Source organism: Melospiza melodia, chromosome Z (genome assembly GCF_035770615.1).
Source record: "Melospiza melodia melodia isolate bMelMel2 chromosome Z, bMelMel2.pri, whole genome shotgun sequence".
NCBI classification, from domain to species: Eukaryota; Metazoa; Chordata; class Aves; order Passeriformes; family Passerellidae; genus Melospiza; species Melospiza melodia.
The window spans coordinates 10,864,714-10,885,801 of record NC_086226.1 but is presented as its reverse complement, the minus strand read 5'-3'; the positions used below and the strand labels follow the sequence as shown (position 1 = coordinate 10,885,801).

General features: G+C 42.6%; 1 protein-coding gene across 2 annotated transcripts; it reads left to right on the top strand.

The window, feature by feature from the left end:
* Positions 1-355: 355 nt before the first annotated feature.
* On the top strand, positions 356-17,510 carry SLC45A2 (solute carrier family 45 member 2). Of its 2 annotated transcripts, XM_063180681.1 has the most exons (7): positions 356-843; positions 1,953-2,129; positions 5,415-5,740; positions 9,589-9,732; positions 10,962-11,085; positions 11,924-12,129; positions 15,898-17,510. In XM_063180681.1, the coding sequence occupies exons 1-7, from the start codon at positions 405-407 to the stop codon at positions 16,120-16,122; spliced, it is 1,641 nt and encodes a 546-aa protein (XP_063036751.1). In that variant the 5' UTR covers positions 356-404; the 3' UTR covers positions 16,123-17,510. The 2 variants fall into 2 exon arrangements, with proteins under 2 accessions (XP_063036751.1, XP_063036752.1); XM_063180682.1 differs by lacking the exon at positions 1,953-2,129.
* The last annotated feature ends 3,578 nt before the right edge of the window (positions 17,511-21,088 follow it).

Genomic DNA, 21,088 nt, shown 5'->3' with positions numbered 1-21,088 from the left:
GGTCTGATGCTCGTGTTTGCTGAATGGGAAGATGAAGACTGGGTTCCTGGTGTCACTGACATCTTACAGCAAGATCTTTCAGCAAGAGGAGCAGCTTTGTGTCAGGCTAATCCTGCGCCCGGACCATGTGATGTATGTTCCCGTTGTATGTGTGCTTCATGCGCAAACAGTCATTCCTCAGTTGTGGATAGTCGGGAGCAGCGCAGACGCCCAAGAGCTCAGATCAGCTAATGTGAACACACGCTTCCCCGCCCCCTTCCTGGCATAACTTGTGATCGCAGAGCCATGAAAGTATGTGATCCCTCCCCCAGCACAGACCGATCCCACCCGGCATATGATCTGGGCCCCATGTCAGCCAGAGCAGGCAGCACCAGCCTGCCACGGCGCTGCTCGCAGCCGGAGCTATGACCTTAACGAAGGAGAGCTTCCACGGGGCTCTCCTGCCCGCCTCTGGAGCGGCCAAGGCCGACATGGATGGCCCCAGAGAGAAGGAGGAGGCCCCAAGGCAGGCAGTGATGAGGACTGGTGCAGCGGTGCCCAGGAGGCGAGCGGTGGGAAGGCTGGTCATGCACAGCATGGCCATGTTCGGCCGGGAGTTCTGCTATGCCGTGGAGGCCGCCTTTGTCACGCCGGTGCTGCTCAGTGTAGGGCTGCCCAAGAACCTCTACAGCCTCGTGTGGCTCATCAGCCCTATCCTGGGCTTCGTGCTGCAGCCCGTGGTAGGTTCAGCCAGTGATCACTGCACCTGTAGCTGGGGCAGGAGGCGACCTTACATTCTGGGTCTGGGCATCATAATGCTGTTAGGCATGGCTTTGTACCTCAATGGGGACGTGATGATCTCAGGTGAGTGAGGGGCATGTGCTGTGCTGACAGACAAAACTCATCCTAGCCTTTCAAATCAGAAAAAGGAGAGGGGTTCCCCTTTTCCTTCTTAAAATGCACTGTTAAAATTTGGTATCGTGTGACTCGGGTGCACTGAAGGAGCTGGGGAGCGCCGTAATCTCTGTGTACATTCAATTCTAACACTGCATGTTATGTACCCTGTGCATAGTGTTCTGTAGTCTGTGCATGTGATTGCAGTCTGTTGTATGTTGGTTTGGTTGCCTGACAAGCTCCTTCAGGTAAAGATTTGCTTAGGCCATAGAAGTTTTCATGAACTAAGATCTACCTTGTTAGCTTAAATGATAGTATTGTTTTTGTGATGTAATACATACCCAAACTGAATCCCTGCTCATCCCTGTTTTAGATGGATTAGTATTCAAAATACTCGCCTTCAATTATTGCAGCACTGGCTTGACTCTTGTACCGTGCTGGTGAAAAACAAAAATCCTTAACTTCTTGAAAACTCAGTTGCAGCTGAAACAAGCAAAATCAAATAGGAGTGACATCCATATTGTTACATTTTGGCTCGGGATATGACTTCTTAAAGTCTTGATACAAAGTTGTTGCTGACTAGGCAGATGGGGGAGGTGTGTGTTTTATGGATTGATTTATTCTCTCTTCCTTGATATTATTGATATATACTTGATTTGAATATTTGAATATACTTGATTTCATTGATCCAGAGAGAGATGTTGCAGTCAACTCTTGATTATCTAAAGCAATATAAGGGTTGGGCAAAGGGAACAAACTGAAAGTATTACAAAACGCATGTGTTAGGCTACCAGAGCATGCCTTGGAGGTGTTAAGGAATAGATTTAGGATAGTGATGCTCTTGGTTGTGGAGCTTGAAGCATTCTGAGCAGTGTTGGCTCAAGGCAGTAAGTCAGCCTAGCCCAGCTCAGCGCTACACAGACTCAGCTCTCCCGCTTCCCTGATGAGATTCTGGTGTCACTGGACTCTCCTGTGTAACCAGTTGTTGTTTAGATTTTGAAGTGTCAGGAAAGACTAAATGTGGTTTTGCAGAACATGGCACTGTTGCTGTCAGAATGAGGGTGTTTTTCTTTTTTTAGCTTTCATCGCTGAGAGAGACAAGCAGCGGACGTGGGCAATAGTCATTACCATGCTGGGAGTAGTACTTTTTGATTTTGCAGCTGATTTTATTGATGGTCCAATCAAAGCATATTTATTTGATGTCTGCTCTCATCAGGATAAAGAGAAGGGTCTGCATTACCACGCCCTCTTTACAGGTACACTGATCCCTTCTTTTCCTCCCTGCCTCTCAAAGGAGAGGAAGGTAATTGCTTGGGTTTTATCCTCCCTGTGTTTCTAATCTTGAATGAACTGATCATCTGATCCTGCACTTCAGTCACAGGACTTTTGTTGCTGGGTTTTCACTACTCCGGAGAACAGCAACTTGTGATTGCTGCTGCAAAAATCTGACGAAGGCTGCAGGCACAAATAATTACAGCAACACAGGCATGATTTAAGAGCAGTTAGTTATTTTAAAATGTGAAATAGGGTTTGTCAGTTTGTTTTGGGTTTTTTTCAAGTTTTTTGCTGAGGCAGAAATTAATGGATGTAGCTTGTTTCATTGCTGTTGCACATAAAAATAACATTTTTGATTTGTCATGTGACGTGCAACAAGAGCTGCGCAAACCAATTGATTCCTATTCTTCAGCAGTGCTCCAGTATATGCTGCATAGAAACAAGAGTCCTGTGTAAAATTCAGAACGTCACAATTCCCACAAAATAAGACCAAGTGGTTAAGTTCAAACTCCTGCAAATGAAGTTACCAGCTTCATTTGTTTTAGTACATTTTTTAAATGTTATTGAGTTACAGAAGGACATAAAACTGTTGGAACAAGCTCAAAGGAGGGCCACAAAGTTGATAAGGGGACTGGAGCACCTCTCCCATCAAGATGGGCTGAGAAGGTTTGGGCTGTTCAGCCTGGAGAAGAGAAGGTTGTCTGGAGTCCTCCAGTATCTGAAGGGGGGCCACAGCGAAGCTGGAGAGGGACTCTTCTTTAGGAGGATGTGGGGAAATTTAGGCTGGATGTTAGGAAGAAATTATTCCCTGTGAGAGTGGTGAGACACTGGAATGAGTTGTCCATGGAGGTTATGGCTGACCAGCCCTGTCAGTGTTCCAGGCCAGGCTGGATAAGGCCTTGAGCAGCCTGGTCCAGTTGGAGGCATCCCTGGATGGGTCTGGATGATCTCTAAGGTCCATTCCAACCCCTGAACATGGATTCCATGGAATCATCTGTATAATGTGAGCCCTGTGTTGAGGAAATGCACAGGGAAGGCACGTGAGGCCGTGTACCTGTGGAGTGACCCAGGAGGAACCTGCTGCCATGTCTGAGAGTAACCCCTGTGAAAGCACTAGACAAAAAGCAGACTAGATGAAAAGTCATGCAATCTTTTTACAGCAGATTTTTGTGGGTACTGAACCCCCAGCAGGAGCAGAGACTCATAAACTCAGTAGCAGTTACTCTGTTGAAGGAGGGAGGTGTAGTAGCTAATGAAAAAGGCTGATTTTGGACACATGAAATACCTATATCCAGGAACACAGTTTATAAGGGAAGCTTAAAGCCACATGGGAATTAAATCTGTATTATCCATTGAAACAGATAAAATGTTAAAGAATCACTTGTTTGGAAAAAGAAAGGAGTGAGTGTTTATGTATATTCAGCACAACTCTGGTTGCAATATTTTTTTGGATGATACTAAAAAGTCTCCAAGTTTGAAGCTACAGATTTAGCTGACTCAGTGTACTGATCTGTGAAAGGGAATGTGAGACAAATAATGTGAAATAGGACAGAAATGGGGCAGAGTGTGTGACTTGGCCCAGCATCCTGTGCTCTCCACAGCAAGTTCATCTCAACCCTTCCTAACAGAAAGTTCCCTGGTCTGGTGTTGAAATCCTCCCTTGACTGGAGTTCTACAGCCTCCCCAAGGCAGTCTTCTCCAGTAATTTACTGGCCTTGGTGTTTGTGTTCCCTAAACTGCAACATTATTATAAATTCCCTACAGTTTACATTTATCATTGCCCATTTTATCCTTATTAGACACAGACAGCAATCTTCCCATTTCTTGTCCAGGTTCTGTTTTAGATATTGTTTCTTTTTTCTACTTTAGTTCCTCCTTTCCTTTTATGCTTAATATTTCTGAGATTTTACTCTCCAGTTTGCTTTCAGTTTAGGGTTTGAACATGAAACTTGATAGCTTTGCAGTTATGAAACCCATGGCCACTTATTCAAGTGGAAGAAAGAGTGCACACAATCAACATTTAGGCTGCATTCCAATATCATGATGCTTCTTTTTCAAAACAGCAAAATCATCCTCTAATGTCAAACATTCTGTCTGCAAGCATACACTGAAAATAATGTTGTGTAAATTTTCTTTAAAAAGTTATTAATAGCGTAATTGGTTTTTATGAGAACAAGCAAGGATACAGTCCCCTGTGAAATGCCCAATAGTGCACAATGAATGAGGGCCATAATCAGACCCAAGAGGGTAAAGAAGGTACAGAAAGCCCAGAACTCAATCAAAATCCCATGGTTTTGGGGGAAGCAAGTGCAGGTGCTGTTAGTTTTTGTCAGATGCAGGGCTTTGCTGTAGACTGTTATCAGATCTCCTAAGCAGAAGGGTAGAAATGCTTCTGAGTTCTGGGGAAGGGGCTAACCCATGGAACTGCCAGCCATCCATGCCCTAGTGCCACCTGGTTAAGGAGGTGTCAGGACCCTACAAAGGTGCCAGCCCCACCAGAGCCTGTGCTGAGTGTAACAGAGGGCACGATCCTGTGCATCTCTGTGTGTGCTTATAGTAACAAAGAGAAGAATTGTAAAAAAACCAGACTGACTGAAAACTGGGTTTATTAACACCAAGGAACAAAGTAGCATTCTCATTTTACCCTTTAGTCTACCTCTTCTGAGAAAATTAGTAAATGGGATTACACACTTATACTTTTTCCTTTCTGTTTTCTTTACCAAGTGGTGTTGTACTTGGATTTGTGTAAGTAGAAAACAATGTCTTTGGGTTTATTTCCGATTTTAGAAAAAAATCACACAGAGGCAGTATTTCTGTTTGGACTAAGCTAAATACATTTTACAAATTCTAAACTATAGAAACTCTCAAAAGAATTTTAAAAATGTTTGTTCTGTGAAAATAAAAAATGAAAACCACATTTTTCTTGTAGGATTTAATTTAGTTTTACTTGCATTATTTACCATTTCAAAGAAAATAGAGCTTGAAAGAGTCAAAAAAAGAAATGGACCCTATTTTGCTGTGTATTCAGCCTATTTCTAGAGAGCTCTGCCTGACAGATCTGAAGAGAGTTTTCAAGAGATGTTTTAGTAACTGCTCATGTATGTGTTTAGCTCAGTATTCCTATTTCTTGTGATAAATATCTGAAGAGTGATTATTCCATCATTTCTAGAGGGTATCACGTATTGAGGGTATTATGTGCTCTTTGTTTATTTTGTCAATGCCAGTAGACATTTATTTTTTCCTTTTTTTTTCTCCCACCATTGTAGGTTTGGGAGGAGCCCTGGGTTACCTTACAGGTGCTATGGATTGGGGTCAAACCATACTAGGATATACCTTGGCATCAGAATTCCAGGTGATTTTCTTCTTCTCAGCCTTGGTTCTCATAATCTGCCTTACTGTACATCTGTGCAGTATTCCTGAAGTCCCACTCAGATACGAAAACGAAGAGGCAAAGTTCTTGTTGGAAGAGACTGAACCCCATAGATACCACTCCATAGAGGAGGAAATAAGGAATGGTCACTTAAAACCAACCTGTATGGAAATAAAGGCTGCAGCCAAGCCAGGGAAATGCACGGCTGCGTCACGCACACAGGTGAGTGCAGAGGAGACTTTACAGCTTCTATCTTGCCATCCTTGGAGACCCCTTAATTAGCTAATGCTGACTGTTTGTAAGGCCCAGGCACAGAAAAAAGAACCCTCCACTGGGATACAGAGACAGGAGAAAGTCTGCCTGCCTTTTTTTTTTCTTTTCTTTTTTTTTTTTTCTTTAGAAAGTATTGCCAGCAAGAGGTATGAGACCGGCTAGTTCTGATGCACTGATCCATTGGCAGGGTATGACGGAGAAACTGGCTCCATTTTCTGCTCAGTGTCAGTCTCCTGATGTCCTCCTTGTGTGAATTTTGTAAATAGGATCTACTTTTTCCTTTAGTCTTGGTATAATTAGCATAAAGTTGTGGGCAAAGACTACAGACCGTTAATATTCGATGTAGGTCTCTAATTCTCACTGAAGTCCGCATGGTTTTGTACATAATACATGTGAAATGTGTGACACTTGGATATTCTGCAACTCAACATTTTATTGAGCACTAATGTCTTTAAAATTCCTACAGCAATTTTAAAAATTTTAAAATTGTCTACAGCAGTGCTACCTTGCTGCCAGAGTTTGAGTTTTATTTGAGTGATATTGTAGCTGAGCCTTTGGCAAAATTTTGAGGTGTGAGAAAGCAGTGAGTACTTTTAAATCCTCACTGTTATTTTGTTTCTGATGCATTTTTGTGAGAGATTTCTTCAACCTAAGGCACGTAGGAAGTGGTGAATCTACCAGAAAAGTATCTGGAGAGCCCACTTCTAGTATGGTGTTGAGAAATGGTCCAAACACATCCATTTTCTGTTGATGACTGTTTTTACGGTTTGGTAGATGACTTTTAGTGCTAGGAAATCCTCATGGCTACCTCATGGTACCCTAGGTAAACAAAGTATAACACAACAGTGGTGACACAATTGCTTCTCATTTTAATTCCATTTTGATTTCTTGGCATTATGCATATCAGTCCCTGATAGACTGATACAAAGGTTTGATAAATCAGGTAAAATATACTAAGCATGTACAAACAGTTATAAGGAGGAAAGCAATACTCTTGTTTAATCTGTAAGTAAAAGGGATCTATTATCTTTTACTATTTGTAATTTATTTTATAACAGCACTTGGTATTTCTAACTGGAAGAAAAATATTATGAAATTATTAAAATATTATTAAATTATTACAATATTATTAGATGCAAGACATATGAAATGAGCATTGCCTGATGATAATGCAAGGCAAGCACAGAGTGGGGCAGACAGCCAGGCAACAGCTGTGGGCAGAATCTGACAGGAGCACTGTGATGCTGTCTGAGCTTCTCCATCTCAGGCCAGCATGAGCAGCCAGCATCCTTCACCAGCCCTGTTCACTCTGGGCACCCTCCAAATTGTCAGAGATGCTGAGCCTCACCGACTGCTTGGACCATGCAGGCTCTAAAAAAAGAGAAGGCAAATGAAGATGAGAGAGTGATGCAGTGAAAGTGGGGGGAGCAGTCTGTGGTTTGGGGTAGCCTCTGCCTCGGGAAGAAATAATTCCCTGGAGTCAGTGACATGGGAAATGTCGAGTTCCATGTCTGGCACAGGAGGCGAAGCTGAGGTGGCGAGCCTGTGCCATTGCCCTCCCCTCTGCCTAGGCTGGGCAGCCTGTTGGAGTCCCCCAGTGCTTTGATCAGTCTCATGTCCCTTTGATGTGCCTTTCTTTGTGTGCATGAGTTCTAGACACTCACTGCTTTAATGATCTGTCTCCTGCGGCACATGTTTGCTGAGTCCATTCATTACCATAACCACTTCCTTGAAGAAATGGTTTGGCTTCCTGTTTTTCTGTCTCTTGTTTTTAATTGTAGGCATCATGGCTATATTTCTTCTAAATTAAGGCCTATGTTCTCACATGCTAATAGCTAACATGATTATTAATGAGATTTGACCTGTTACAGTATGAACAGACACCCAAAGCAATTAGCCTTGTATTCTTTTGAATGCTGCCAAATTATTCAGGGTCCACTGCCATAAAACCTGAGTCATATTGCTTCCTCTGCATTCTTATCATCTTATGCCCTGAGTTGTAGTGATTTTGTAGAGATTATTTGGTATTCTGAGCTTTTGAAGGATACGGCGCTTAAACAGAGCCAAACTTCAGCACATCATTTAAATTAGCATGCGGTTTGTGTGCTGGTATGTTTTGAATGTGTGCATTAAACATTTTTGGTTTCCGTTTCCACTTTCTGGAATATCTAAACAGAAAAAAACCCATTTCTATCTAGCTGTCAAATTACTGTTTGTAATCACTGCAGTGTCCTTTGTAATTCCATGACCTTATCCTCCAACTTTGATTGGAAAGTCTATTTTAAAAAGCAGGTTGGAAGAATTGCAAACTAAATAAAACCAAGTCAAACGATAGTAATTATCCTTGAAATAACACTAATGAGTTAATCTGGAATTATCTTGTATTCTTTTTATAATTGTAGAAGAATATAAAGCTCACCCTGTTTAAAAAAAGACAATGATGCCAAGTTCCAAGGGATTTGGACAATATACAGTCCAAGGTGGAAGCCAGCAACTTGAATTTTGGCATTCCTATGAGGATTAAAAACCTCACACTGAAGCAAATTATTTTCCAACTTTATTTGTGGTGATTATTCATAGAGTAGCTTGCAGCATAGCCTAGTTCAAAGGAAAGGAGATTTGTGAAAAGTATATACAAAAATGAAGAAAGAAAGGAAAAAATGACATCTTACAGCAAATTGAAGACAAGATCCAGTCCAGGAATTTTGAGTAAATTAGCATAATTTTTGCAGTTCTCCCACATTTCGTAACATACCTCTTCCCTTACCATCTCTCCAAACACTGTTGTCTTCAAATGTCTTCAGAGAAAACTGGAAGTTTTCCATCATGCACAGTTAAAATAGTATATATTTTTTTCTCTTTAAAAGCAGTGAACCATGCAGGAGCTTTAATACAGGAAGAATTATGTGTAAAAATACCTGATATTAAGCACACCTACAGTAGTTTAAAAAAAAAATTAGAAATACAAATGATCTGATGAATGTGACTGGAGAAGAATCTGAGAATTTTGGGGCACAGGGCTGAGACAAGGAGGGAGATTACATGGGGCAGTGAGGAAGGCAGTGAGAAAATTTGCTTTTCCTCATCAGTGAGATTTGCTAACCAGCACTAATTAAGTTTTGGTTATGAAATGAGTTATTTCTCTCTTGGTATGAGGTGCTCAGATGCTGGAGCTCACATTCTCTGTGCGCTACCATGGGGAACCACAGGTTCTCCCTGCTTCAAGGACAGAGCATAGTGGAAAGCTCATGGTATGCTTGAAGAGGTAGAAGTTTCCCTAGAAAAAGAAGTTTCCTAGGGAATTTAGCACATAGAATGGAAAGGGAATAAAAGGTCTCAGGAATCTGACACATTTTAATTTTCAGGAAGTATTTTGAGCACAACTTTCTTCTGTGGCAGCTTTAAATTTTCAGTGTAAAGCTGATGGTTTCTATAGAGAAATAAGTTTTGTTGCTCGTTGTTTCTGTTGTTGGTTCATTGGGTTTTTTTTAAAACTCTCTGAGTCTGCTTTGGCAGAAAATTTCCCTGTTATTCTATATGTAAATAATTGTCCTACTGATAATAACAGCAAAGAATGTTACATTCCTGCTGGTATACTCCATCTCTTCTATATACTTTATAGAATTTTGTAAATTGAAGAAAACTCAGTACCCAAGCAACCCTTCCTAGCAAAAAATAAAAGACTTTGGAAGTTTAGCAATGAAAAGATACTACTAAGACCTTCTTTATTTGCTGACAGCTATTTCATTAGCATTCAGGACAATAACACTGTATTATTCTTGAATATTTGCTTTTAGGAAAAGAGGCAGATGACACTTAAATCCCTCTTGAAGACACTTTTAAGCATGCCATCCCACTATCGCTGCCTGTGTGTGAGTCACCTCTTTGGATGGATGGCTTTCCTGTCCAACATGCTTTTCTTCACGGATTTCATGGGACAGGTAAAGCATAAAATGCTCTCACTACTCCTTCCTTGTAGCATCTCCTCCTCCATCAAAAAGAAGTGAAATGGTGTTACTATCCTGAGGAAATGACACAGGTGTCAGAGCCGTTTGTATCTGGATGGCTCAACAATAGTTTTGTAAACCAGCTAATTGAGGTCAGGCCCTTGTTCCAAGCCTGTCTGGGGAAATCACTGGGGAAAACGTGTAGTATTTGTAAGGCTATTTGTGTCTAAATGTTCCAAGTGAAGCTCTGAGAGCTGGCCCAAACACATCCATTTTCTGTTTTGGTTTCAGAGCTGCTCCCAGCTGGGCAGGTTTTCTGGCTGGGCAGTGCTTGGATGCCGCTGGGCTTGTCCTGGTGTGTGTGCAGCATCCCCACAAAGCCCCTCACCTGCACTGCAGCCTCCCTGGCCTCAGGATGCAGCTCTGTGCACACAGGGAGCTACTTGGCAGCAGAAAGTTTTATCTTCCTGCATTTGTCTGTCCTGAACCCCTTTTCTCAGCAGCTGTTTGCCTTCACAACACCCCCTAGTGCCTTTTCCGTGCCATTCCCACGGACTGTATGTCCTTGACAGTGACTCTTGCCTGTATGGCCATGTCTTTCTCCTTCCTTCCAGAGCACTAATATGGTCCTGGCACCAATATCTCACTGCCACTCCCTGCTCTTCTGTGGTTTCCACACAGTATTCCTATTTCCTTGCCTTTTTTGTCTATTCAGGCAAGGCAAGAGGGAGGGTTTTTTTCCCTGCAGCGTAGATGAACAACTGAAAGAAAAAGGTTTTGCTTGTCTAAAATAGTAACTGAATATGAGAATAACTGTGTGGAAAAATAAGTGTGTTGAGGAAAATCTGAAAGAGAAAACAGAAAAAAAATTGTAGATAAATTAAGGAAAGAAAGGCTAAGGCAAGAAGACTGAGAGAAGAGAGAAAGTTAGTTGGAAGTTCGTAGGGACACCTAAAGGATAGAAGAGCAAATGAGCAGATTTAAAAACTTGTACAATAGACAGTCCAGGAAAAGGCAGAGGGTAAGAAATGAGGTGGAGCCTGGGATGTGACAGTCCAGGAGATGTGAGTGTGACACCTGGAGAGTTACAAATGGGTGGTTAGGGCATGGTCAACAGATCTCGTGGGTGCTCCCTACCAGGGATGGGCCCTGTGCCCATGAGAAGGAGGCATTCCCTACATGGTGCCATTCCTGCCTGCTGTGACTTCTGTGGTGTCTTTCAGGTTGTGTACCACGGGAATCCCTATGCACCTCACAACTCCACACTTTACCTGACCTACAAAGCAGGGGTAGAGATGGGATGCTGGGGGCTGTGCATCAATGCAATTTCTTCATCAGTCTATTCTTGTAAGTACCCATGAATAAACTCCAACACTGTGTTTGCTGTTTGCCATTGTTCAAAAACCATAAGGGGATGCCAAATTACCTGGAATTTGTTCTACATAAAGGCTTAAGGAATGTGACATTCTCAGCATTGTTAGAAACTCGTATCTTAGCACCAACAGTTCCTGACCACATCATGAGGGGTGACTTTGGAATTAGGATATTGTTCTGCACATGAACTGACCCTGAACACTGAAAATCATTCTGTAAATAGATGCCACACTAAATTCTTAGGTGCTCTTTCACCTAGCAATGCTGTAGTTGTGGGCTCCTGAAGGTGACCTCTCCCCATTTGCATTCCCTGTGTAGAAGTTCTTGCCAGAAGCTTCAATCTTTCTCTCCAAAATTATGCATAAACATGCTAGCACAGCTCCCCAGGTAGTTTTCACCATAACTCTTCCAAAGAATTAAAAACCACCTGATCTGAAAACTCATATAAGTAGCATTTTGGGGGTTGATTTGAGCATCTAAAAGAGGCTTGAGGGAAATGTTTTTCCTTTGGAGCTTAACTGCAGGCATTTCTGTGTAGCCCTTCTGTGGATAAACTTCTATTCAGCACAAGCATCTCTGGGTGCAGCTGCAGTGCAAGCTGCAGGTTGAGCTCTGGGTGGTGTGAGCAAGTTTTCTTTGGCAAGTTTATACCTACAATAATCTGAGGTAACTTCTAAAGTCATTAAGATGATCTTCTTCATTGCGTTTTACAAAATACAAGTTTGTTTTTTTTTTTCCTTAAAAGGAACCTCCTGATAAAATGTTACCTATTTCTTTTAATCTTATCAGCATTTTCACTTTCTTTCCACAGACTTGCAGAAAGTCCTTCTGCCATACATAGGATTAAAGGGACTTTATTTCATGGGATACCTACTTTTTGGACTGGGTACTGGATTAATTGGCTTGTTTCCCAATGTCTATTCCACTCTGGCTCTTTGTTCACTCTTTGGAGTCATGTCCAGCACACTGTACACAGTGCCATTCCACCTCATTGCAGAGTACCACAGGGAAGAGGAGGTGAGTGCAATGTCCCAAGAAGCATTAATTTTATATCTGTCTGTGTCTGTTCAACCTGTTTTGGGGGTAAACTGGATGGAAAGGAGCAGCTTTTAATTTTAATTTTGAACTATTAACAATGACACATATGAATGGGAAGTTTCTGACAGAGAAAGTTAATATCCCAGCTCCAAACTCTCCAAACAGGCCTTCCATGAAACAAATAATTATTTATCATCACATCTGAAACAAAGCCAATCACAGAACATGTTCAGGCAGTAAGCAGGGTGGTCCACTTGTGTTGTCTTCAAGTCCTACCTTCCTCATATCCTTCTTTCCAGCCACATTAGCAGAGGACTTCTGAGGGCCTGAGGTTTTAATAACAAGCCTGTAAAGGCTGTCAGAATTTTTAGTTAACTGAAAAGTGTTACAAAAGCTTATTAGCTCTTAGCTAATAAACAAATGCCATTCAAGTAGAAACATCATTATATAGTACAGTATTAAATCTATACCACATACTCATTATCTTTCTAAATGTCTGTGGTTGGGTTTTCATCCTCCATGGCCTTAAATCCTGTTTCCAAGGAAAATCTGGAAAAACTTGCACTCCTTGTATCATGTTACTGGGCACAGCAGGATCTTCATGTATTGTAAAGCGTTGAGTTCTTTAATGGAAAAGTCCTCTCAAGTCCCTCAAGTTAGTCAAACAGCTGGAAACAAGAAAAATTAAGGAGAGTTGGAAGAAATTAGGAAAAGTTCCAGTATATCTTGGAACATCTGAAGAAATTAATAAAGGCAATGTTGAAATATTGGAAAACCACATAAAACATAGTTTTAAGCAGCAGAGGGGTAGATCAAGTGCTAGACAACACGTCCTACTGTTTTGTACAGCTTTCACCAGCACCTTCTGAGGGATGAACACAAATGAACTCTTTAATTATTCTACTGAATGCTAGGAGGAAGTCTCAAAGTGATTCAATATTTCATATATATGATTAATAATTTTTTGGTTAATTTCTTTGCTCCTTCCAACAGGGAATGATCATGATGTATTATGAACACAAAACAGAAGACTGGGAATGAGCCCAGGTTAGGGTGAAATCTCAATTCTTACCTCAGGTCAGCCAACTCAGAGAGGAGGAGTAAATGCAAAATTTTTATCTGTTTCAAGACAGAAGTGAAATAAAATAAGCTAAAGTGTGCATGAACTTTACAGTTAATAGGCCAATATATTAATGTGTTACTTAAAAGACAACCAGTTGTTTCTTGTTTGATGTGTGGTATCTGCTATGACAGATGTTAAATGATATATAATTCTATGTTAGATTTTATATTAATGGGTTGAGGCTTAGCTCAAATCTACAATGTACAAGACAGGAAAAAAAGAATAAACGTCAAGCACAAGAGTGCATTCATTTACAGATTCGTGTATTTGTGGTCAGAACTACTGCCACATAGGGAGACTGGGAACAGCCCAGCAAAATAAATAAAATTTATTTTTCAAAGTGTCTAAAATTGGGGCTTTATCATTTCAGAACAAGGAGTGGACATCTTCTCCCACTATGCATTCTACCAAAATCATGTGCTGTGTTTTATAATGCTGCCATTTCAGCTCCTGTTCTGTGCTGCTGTTCCCTAGGATCCAAATTCAATTTTTTTTTCTACTGGATTAGGAAGAGACTGTTTGTCTCCAGTACTTGTGAGCTTTGTGTAGCTCAAAGGCAAGGTAATAGGGTTTGCAAAAAGCAAAAAGCATCTTAATGGCTAAGAGAATTTGGATACCAGAACACCACAATGCCGCTGATCTGCAGTATTGGAACTTCTTGTTGTTGGAATAGAACCTCCTCCATTTAACAGCCTATGCAGGAAGGAAATAAATATGTCAATTATCACATAATTTCCCAGTTAAACAGAGTAATTTCTTTCTGGAGGAAGGGACCCCCAGAGATCATGTAGATCCTTCTCAAGGAGGGCAACGTGGAGCAGGCTGCCCCAGTTCTGGTTTAATGATTCCAAGCAAGGAGACTCCACAACCCCTCTAGTTAACCTGCTCCAGTGACCCACCAGCAGCCTTACAGGGTGCTAATATGTAAGACACTTGTACATAATAAATGAAGGCTTTTGTTCTGCTATGTATCGCAGCAGATACACAGATTAGTAATTAAAAGTGGTCCTCAATAGTGTAGAAGAATCCTAGTCTGGATGTTTGCTTTCAGATTGCTTTCATCCCCAGCAATAAAAGTATTACATTTGTATTTTAGTGCTGATTTCCTTTATGTGCTTTGAGCCATAACTTCAGGTTCCTGCCTATATGTGTGTGGGGCACATCAGCACTGCTGTAAAGCCTTTGGATGTGGTTCCTCACAACATCCTTCCCTGTAAAGTGAAAAGATGGATTTGATGGAGTGGACTCCTAGATGGAAAAGAAAGTGGTTGGATGGTCACATCCAGAGTGTTGTGGTCGATGACTCAGAATCCACATGGACATCAGAGACAAGTGGTGCCCTCAAGGGTCTGCACTGGGACCAGTGTGATTCACTATCTTCTTTAATGACATAGATGAAAGGATTGCACACATGAAGGACAGGATGCCATCCAGAGGGACCTGGACAAGCTGAAGGAATGGGCCTATGGGAATCTGATGAGGTTTAACAAGGCCAGGTGCTGGTGCTGCCCCTGGGCTGGGACAGCCCCTGGTGCCAGCCCAGGCTGGGCATGAGCAGCCCCAGAGCAGCCGTGCCCAGAAGGGCTTGGGGGTGCTGTGGGTGAGAGGCTGCACATGGCCCAGCCATGGCACTCCCAGCCCACAGAGCCAAACGTGTCCTGGGCTGCACCCAGAGCCCCGTGGGCAGCAGGGCAGGGAGGGGATTCTGCCCCTCTGCTCTGCTCTGCTGAGACCCACCTGGAGCCCTGCATCCAGCCCTGGGCTCCCAGCACAGGAACCACAGGGACCTGCTGGAGCCAGCACAGAGCAGAGACATGAAAATGGTCACGGGGCTGGAGCACCTCTCCTGTGAGGAACAGCCGAGAGAATTGAGATTGTTCAGGCTGGAGAAGAGAAGGTTTCAGATTGGCACAATTGTGGATTGCCAGTACTTGAAGGGAGCTTGCAAGAAAGATGGAGAGAGGTTTTCACAAGGGCACATAGTCATAGAACAATCAGAAATGTCTTCAAACTTAGAGAGAGTAAATTTAGGTTAGATATCAGGGAAAAATTATTTAGTGTGCAGGTGGTGAGGCACTGGATCAGGTTGTCCAGAGAAGTTTTGGATGCCCCATCCCTGGAGGTGTTTAAGGCCAGGTTGGATGTACCTCTGAGCACCCTGGAAAGTGTCCCTGCTCACAACAAGAGCATTGGAACAAGATGATTTTCCAATTTCCTTCCAATACAAACCATTCTGTGATTCTGTGATGATTCTTTGATAATATGATAGTATGGTTCCTTCAGCCATGAGTCAGAGCGAAATTATTCATGACAGGATGACCTGTACTCTTTAATATCAGTTTGACAGAGATCAAGTTGACCTGAACTTGAAAATCATGTATAGTTTCTCCAGTCAATTTCCAATTCCTTCCTTAAGAGAAGGGATAGAGGGGAAAACTGCAGATGAGAAAAAATTTGGTGGAAGCTTGGAAAACTCCTGTTACTTAAAATCTCTGTGGTGTAAGAAAGGGAGCAGCGAGCTGTTGACCTGCCCGCTGCCCCGGGGCTGTAACAATGTCTCGGCCAAGAGCTGCGTGTTGCTGACACTGCCCCGTTTCTGGGGCTTGTTCTGTGCTTCTTTGCAGAGCCAGAAGCTGCAGGAAGGGGAGCAAGCAGGGGAGCACGGGCGAGGGAAGGGCATCGACTGTGCCGCCCTGACCTGCATGGTGCAGCTGGCCCAGATCATTCTGGGCGTGGGCCTGGGGCTCCTGGTCAGCGTGGCCGGCAGCGCCGTCACCGTCATTTCGGCATCCACGGTGGCGCTGGCCGGCTGCTGCTTCGTGGCCTTCTGCATTCGCTACGTGGACTAGGGCTGCAGGGAGCCGTCGGAAGGGATCTCCCCGGGGGAGCATTTTCTTTCTGGGTCAGTAGCACTGGTGCTGTTGCTGTGCTGACACTGCTGGCACGTCATCCTCTCTTACCTCCTTGGATCGGTTGCAATTCCAGAGCTTTATGAAATGGAGACTTGATAGAACTGGCTGCCTTATGCCTCGGACACACACAGCCACACTCTCCCCCACAGTGTGTTCACATGCTGTGGCATGTGATGATGGTGTGTGTGGCCACGGTATCTTGATGCTCTACACTGGGAGTCATTATGGAACTCCTCATTACCAATTTGTGAAAGTTAATGGATGAAGAATGTGATAAATTGAAATAATGTAAAAGGACAGAGTTAGGAAGAAAGTTTTTATTTATCTTGTTCTTCAAGCGTCCTAAGTTGGGGGCTGTTCCCTCCAGTAGTCAAAAGATGCAGGAGATTCAAACAGGTGTCAGAGGCCATGCAGGGTGCAGTTCTGTTATCATTAGTGGTACTGTTAAATGGTTCAGTTAATTACCAGCTACTGTCAAAAGTAGATTTGAGTGTGAAAAATGACTGCAATATAAAAAAGATTGAAGCCTATTGTTTAAAAGCATTATTGTAAAGTAATTATCTTGTACTGGATCCTGCTGCTTCTGTATGAAAAAAGTGAAAGTACTAGCTGAGCTTGTCAGGAAAGTCTGCCTAAAGCTGCTTTGCAAATCCATGTGTAGGTACCTAAAAGTCTGTCCATGGGAAACAGCTGCCATTTCTGCCTTCTTTAAAAAGTGACTTCTCAGTTCTGATGCTGTAATTGAAAAAATGAACTTGGCCAATGGAAGAATTTGGCAGCTGGTTGACCACATAAATCTTAACATTGGATATGACAGCATTTATCTTAAAGTAGCATCTCTCTTTTCTCTGTTTTCCTTCATGCTTTGCCTGAAATGTCATTTGCTCTCTACAGAATATTGTAGAGGAATTCAGTTCTGCAAAGCAGTATCAGGAATTACTGTACAGTAAATACACAAGCCCAGTTATTTGTATTTTATTGCATATGAAGCTTCTTTCTTATTTTTATAATACTGCCAGAGTTTTGAAAACCTGTTTGTGAAAGCAATTTACAGTATTTATGCTGTGCTTCCTCTGTCCTGAAAACTGTCATATCCATCCACTATGTTATATGTTAAGCCACCTGAAGCCATCTGCTAATGCAATATTGTTAATGAACATTGAGAGACTATGGGCAAATATGGTGTTTATGGTTGTTTTTGTTCTTAATGTTGCACATGTATCATCAACACTGTTCAGAGAAGTGCAGTGTTGAGCTTATCAGCTCTTAGAAGCTCCGCAAGACATGAACTGACAACATCAAAAATAAATGGTTACATTTCAGCATCAAGTGCCTCTGCAGAGATGCTTCAGCTTCATCCTTTCTCTATGTTTTCAAGAGTAGAGTCACATATTCTCAGGAAAATCAATTTTCCCCTAGGTAAATTCTTATTAATTTTAACAAGCCTGTGGGAGCCTCAGATACCTTTTCTTGATGCTGACTGTCTCCACTGAGGGCCCCAGAAAAGGTTCAGTGTGTGGCAAACCTCACCACAGCATCTGCATCCTTCCTGCCTTTTGAAGAAGCCACATTTCATGGTTTCTTTTGTTTTGTGGCTCTACATTTCACACCCACTAAGAGAAAGACTGGGAAGACAGAGCCCCTGGACTGTGTTTGAAACAGTTTGCAGGTGCAGAGACAGCTGGAGCACCAGGGCCTCAACAGGCACAAACAGGAGGAAGACAGAAAATGAAGGATTGTTGTCTTCCCAATTATCTTTATGCCATCATTAAGTCACTAACTTCCATTACCTCTGTATCTCCTGGGAGGATGAATTTTCAAGGGAAGAGCAAGGCATCTATGGAGCCATAAAAACAGATAAAGGAGGAAGTGATCTGGTTTCACAGGACTGCACCACATAAACTTGTGCACGAGGAGCTGAGGTCATAAAGCTCTGATTCCACTGTGAGGCTGCAAAAGAAATTTTGCAATGTTTACTATGTCTTTGTCAATATTTTCTTTGAGGTTTAACACCATTAGAACATTAACATTTAAATGGTCAATGTTGTCCCTGCTCTGTTACACAAAGAGAATGCTGGCATTGATTCAGGCCCACAAAGGAACCACAAATCTATGGCAATGCAAGACAGGTTCTGAACCTGCAGAGAGAAGTAAGAAGTGCTTTTATTTACAGATCATGTATATCAGAGCTTTTATTTACAGATTTATTCAGAGAAAATTGTTTCAGGAACTCATGTTATCATTTCTCACGACCTCATGATATTTCCCTTTAAAACCCACTGTCGGCTACAGACAACAGAAACATTGATGTCATCTTTTCTCTGGAAATCTCTATAAAGGCATCCTGTATTGTTCCCAGGACTTCAAGACAGTATCTTTATGAGTCTTTGTTAGAAATGGCAAACTGACAAAAAAAGTATATACAATTTGGAAAACAGTGTCTAAACAAAAACAAAAACAAAAAAGATGGTGCTCATTCTGAAGTTGAAAATGTATCTCAAGTGTTACTGAAAACAATATAAAATCTTACTAACTCATACAAGGGGATAAAATAAGTATTTCTTTTAGCAATAGAAATGTTACTAATGTATGTCACTAATATAATATATTACTAATACATGAAAGGGGATAAAATATTTATTTCGGCAAAAGAAATGCTAAAATGTTAAAAATGTTGAAGGTTTTGAAGGATTGTACTGTAATGCTATTAATTTAGGAAGTTCCACCTCTTCTGTGCCTTTACACCAGTTCTGGACTTGAGCCATTATCGATATGATTATTTACTGTACTTAACATCAACTTTATAGCAGAGATGTGAGTATAAAGTTACAAGTACCCTGTGCCTGATCTTTCTCATCTGGTTTTATTTCCATATACATAAAATCAAATAAATAAAGATCCTCTCTGTATCATGTTTATGTAAATGATACACTTATCCAAACCACACAGAATCACAGGATGGGTCAGGTAGGAAGGGACCACAGCGGGTTATCTGCTCAAGCCTCCCTGCTCCAGCAGGGCCATCCCAGAGCACACAGCACAGGATTGTGTCCAGAGGGCTCTAGAATGTCTCCAGTGAGGGAGGCTCTACACCCCCTCAGTCACCTCTTCTTGGGGCTGAACAAGTCCAGCTCCCTCAGCCTTTCTTCATGAAAGGGATGCTCCAGTCCCTCATTTATCCTTGTATCCCTCCTCTGAACCCTCTCAAAGATGAGCTGTCCTGTGATAACCAACCCTCCTCCCTCCCACTCTCACAGAAACAGTCATGGCTAAACGAGGCAAGGCGGGAGACAAGTCTGTCACCTTATCTTCATGGCACTTTACTTTTTCTTTCTCTTACCAACATCTGCCACTTACTCCCCTTTAACAAGCAGGCATGTGACGCAAGCAAATCCTTAAAGGAACTTCTGGACTCTTCTTTAGAGGATTTGAAGTCTTATTAATGTCAAAAGTATTCTGATTTTTTTCCTCAGTGTTCATTCTGTGTTTCATAGTGTTCTCATTAAGTTTCTTTGACTTGCTTGTAAACAAGCAACTCAGGTGGCTTGTGGCAGATAAACCTTTTTTTCCAGAAAGGCTACACAAGTCAGCATGAATCATAAATGTCTTTGCCTTGGGAGAACTCACAGCTTTCACATTGGTGCCTATGAATCACTACCAGCCCCTGCAGCATGTCAAAAGATGGTGCAAGTGAATGTGGCAATGGTGACATTTGATATTTTTGAACTGTAGAAGGATTGGGTGGAATTATCTGCTGTAAAATGTCTGTAAATGTTTTTGGCATGACAAAGCTATAAATAATGAGCTATAAAACAAAATTTTCCCCTCTAAGTTTCCAGCATTCATTTCCATTCTCTAGCTGCTCTATCTTATTTATTTAAGAGGCAAATGTTCAGGGTCACTTGTTCAAGACTGCACTGTGAAAAGTTATTTGTAATTTTTATGGGCCCTGACGTGATGCATCCACGAATGCTGAGGGAGCTGGCAGACATCATAGCCAGGGGGCTCATGATCATCTTTGAAAGGTCATGGAGATCAGGAGAGGTGCCTGAGGGCTGGAAGAAAGCAAATGTCACCCAGTCTTCAAAACAGGCAAGAAAGAAAGAGCACACAGGGAACTGGAACCAGTGAGTCTCACCTCAACCCTTGGAAGGGGCAGTGGCCTCCTCCGGGTGTTCACTGATGACACAAAGCTGAGGAGTGGCTGACACCCCAGAGGGCTCTGCAGCCCTTCAGAGGGACCTGGACAGGCTGGAGAGATGGGCAGAGAGGAATTGTCTGAAGTTCAACAAAGGCAAGTGCAGCATCCCGCACCTGGGGCGGAACAACCCCTGGCACCGGTACAGGCTGGGCCCAACCTGCTGGAAAGCAGAAGGACAAGGACCTGGGGCTCCTGGTGAACAACAAGCTGTCCATGAGCCAGCAGTGCCCTTGAGGCCAGGAGGGCCAAGGTTGTCCTGGGGTGCATTGGGAAGAGCATTGGCAGCAGGCCAGGGGAGGAGATCCTGCCCCTGTGCTCAGCCCCAGTGAGGCCTTGTCTGGAGAGCTGTGCCCAGTTCTGGGCTCCTCAGTAAAAAAACCATGGAGCTCCTGGAGTGGGTCCAGCCAAGAGCTACAAAGGTGATCAAGGGACTGGAGAACCTCTCTTGTGAGGAAAGGCTGAGAGGGCTGGGCATGTTCAGCCTCTAAAGAGGTGACTGTGAGGGGACCTCATCAATGTCTGTCAGTGTCTGCAGGGAGCGGTCAGAGCAGGGACCAGGCTCTGCTCGGTGGTGCTGAGCAACAGGGCAAGAGACAATGGGCAGGAACTGAGGCATGGAAAGTTCCACCTGAACACAAAGAACTTCTTTACTTTGAGAACAATGGAACGCTAGATTGCGCAGCAGACTGAGATGAGCAAGCC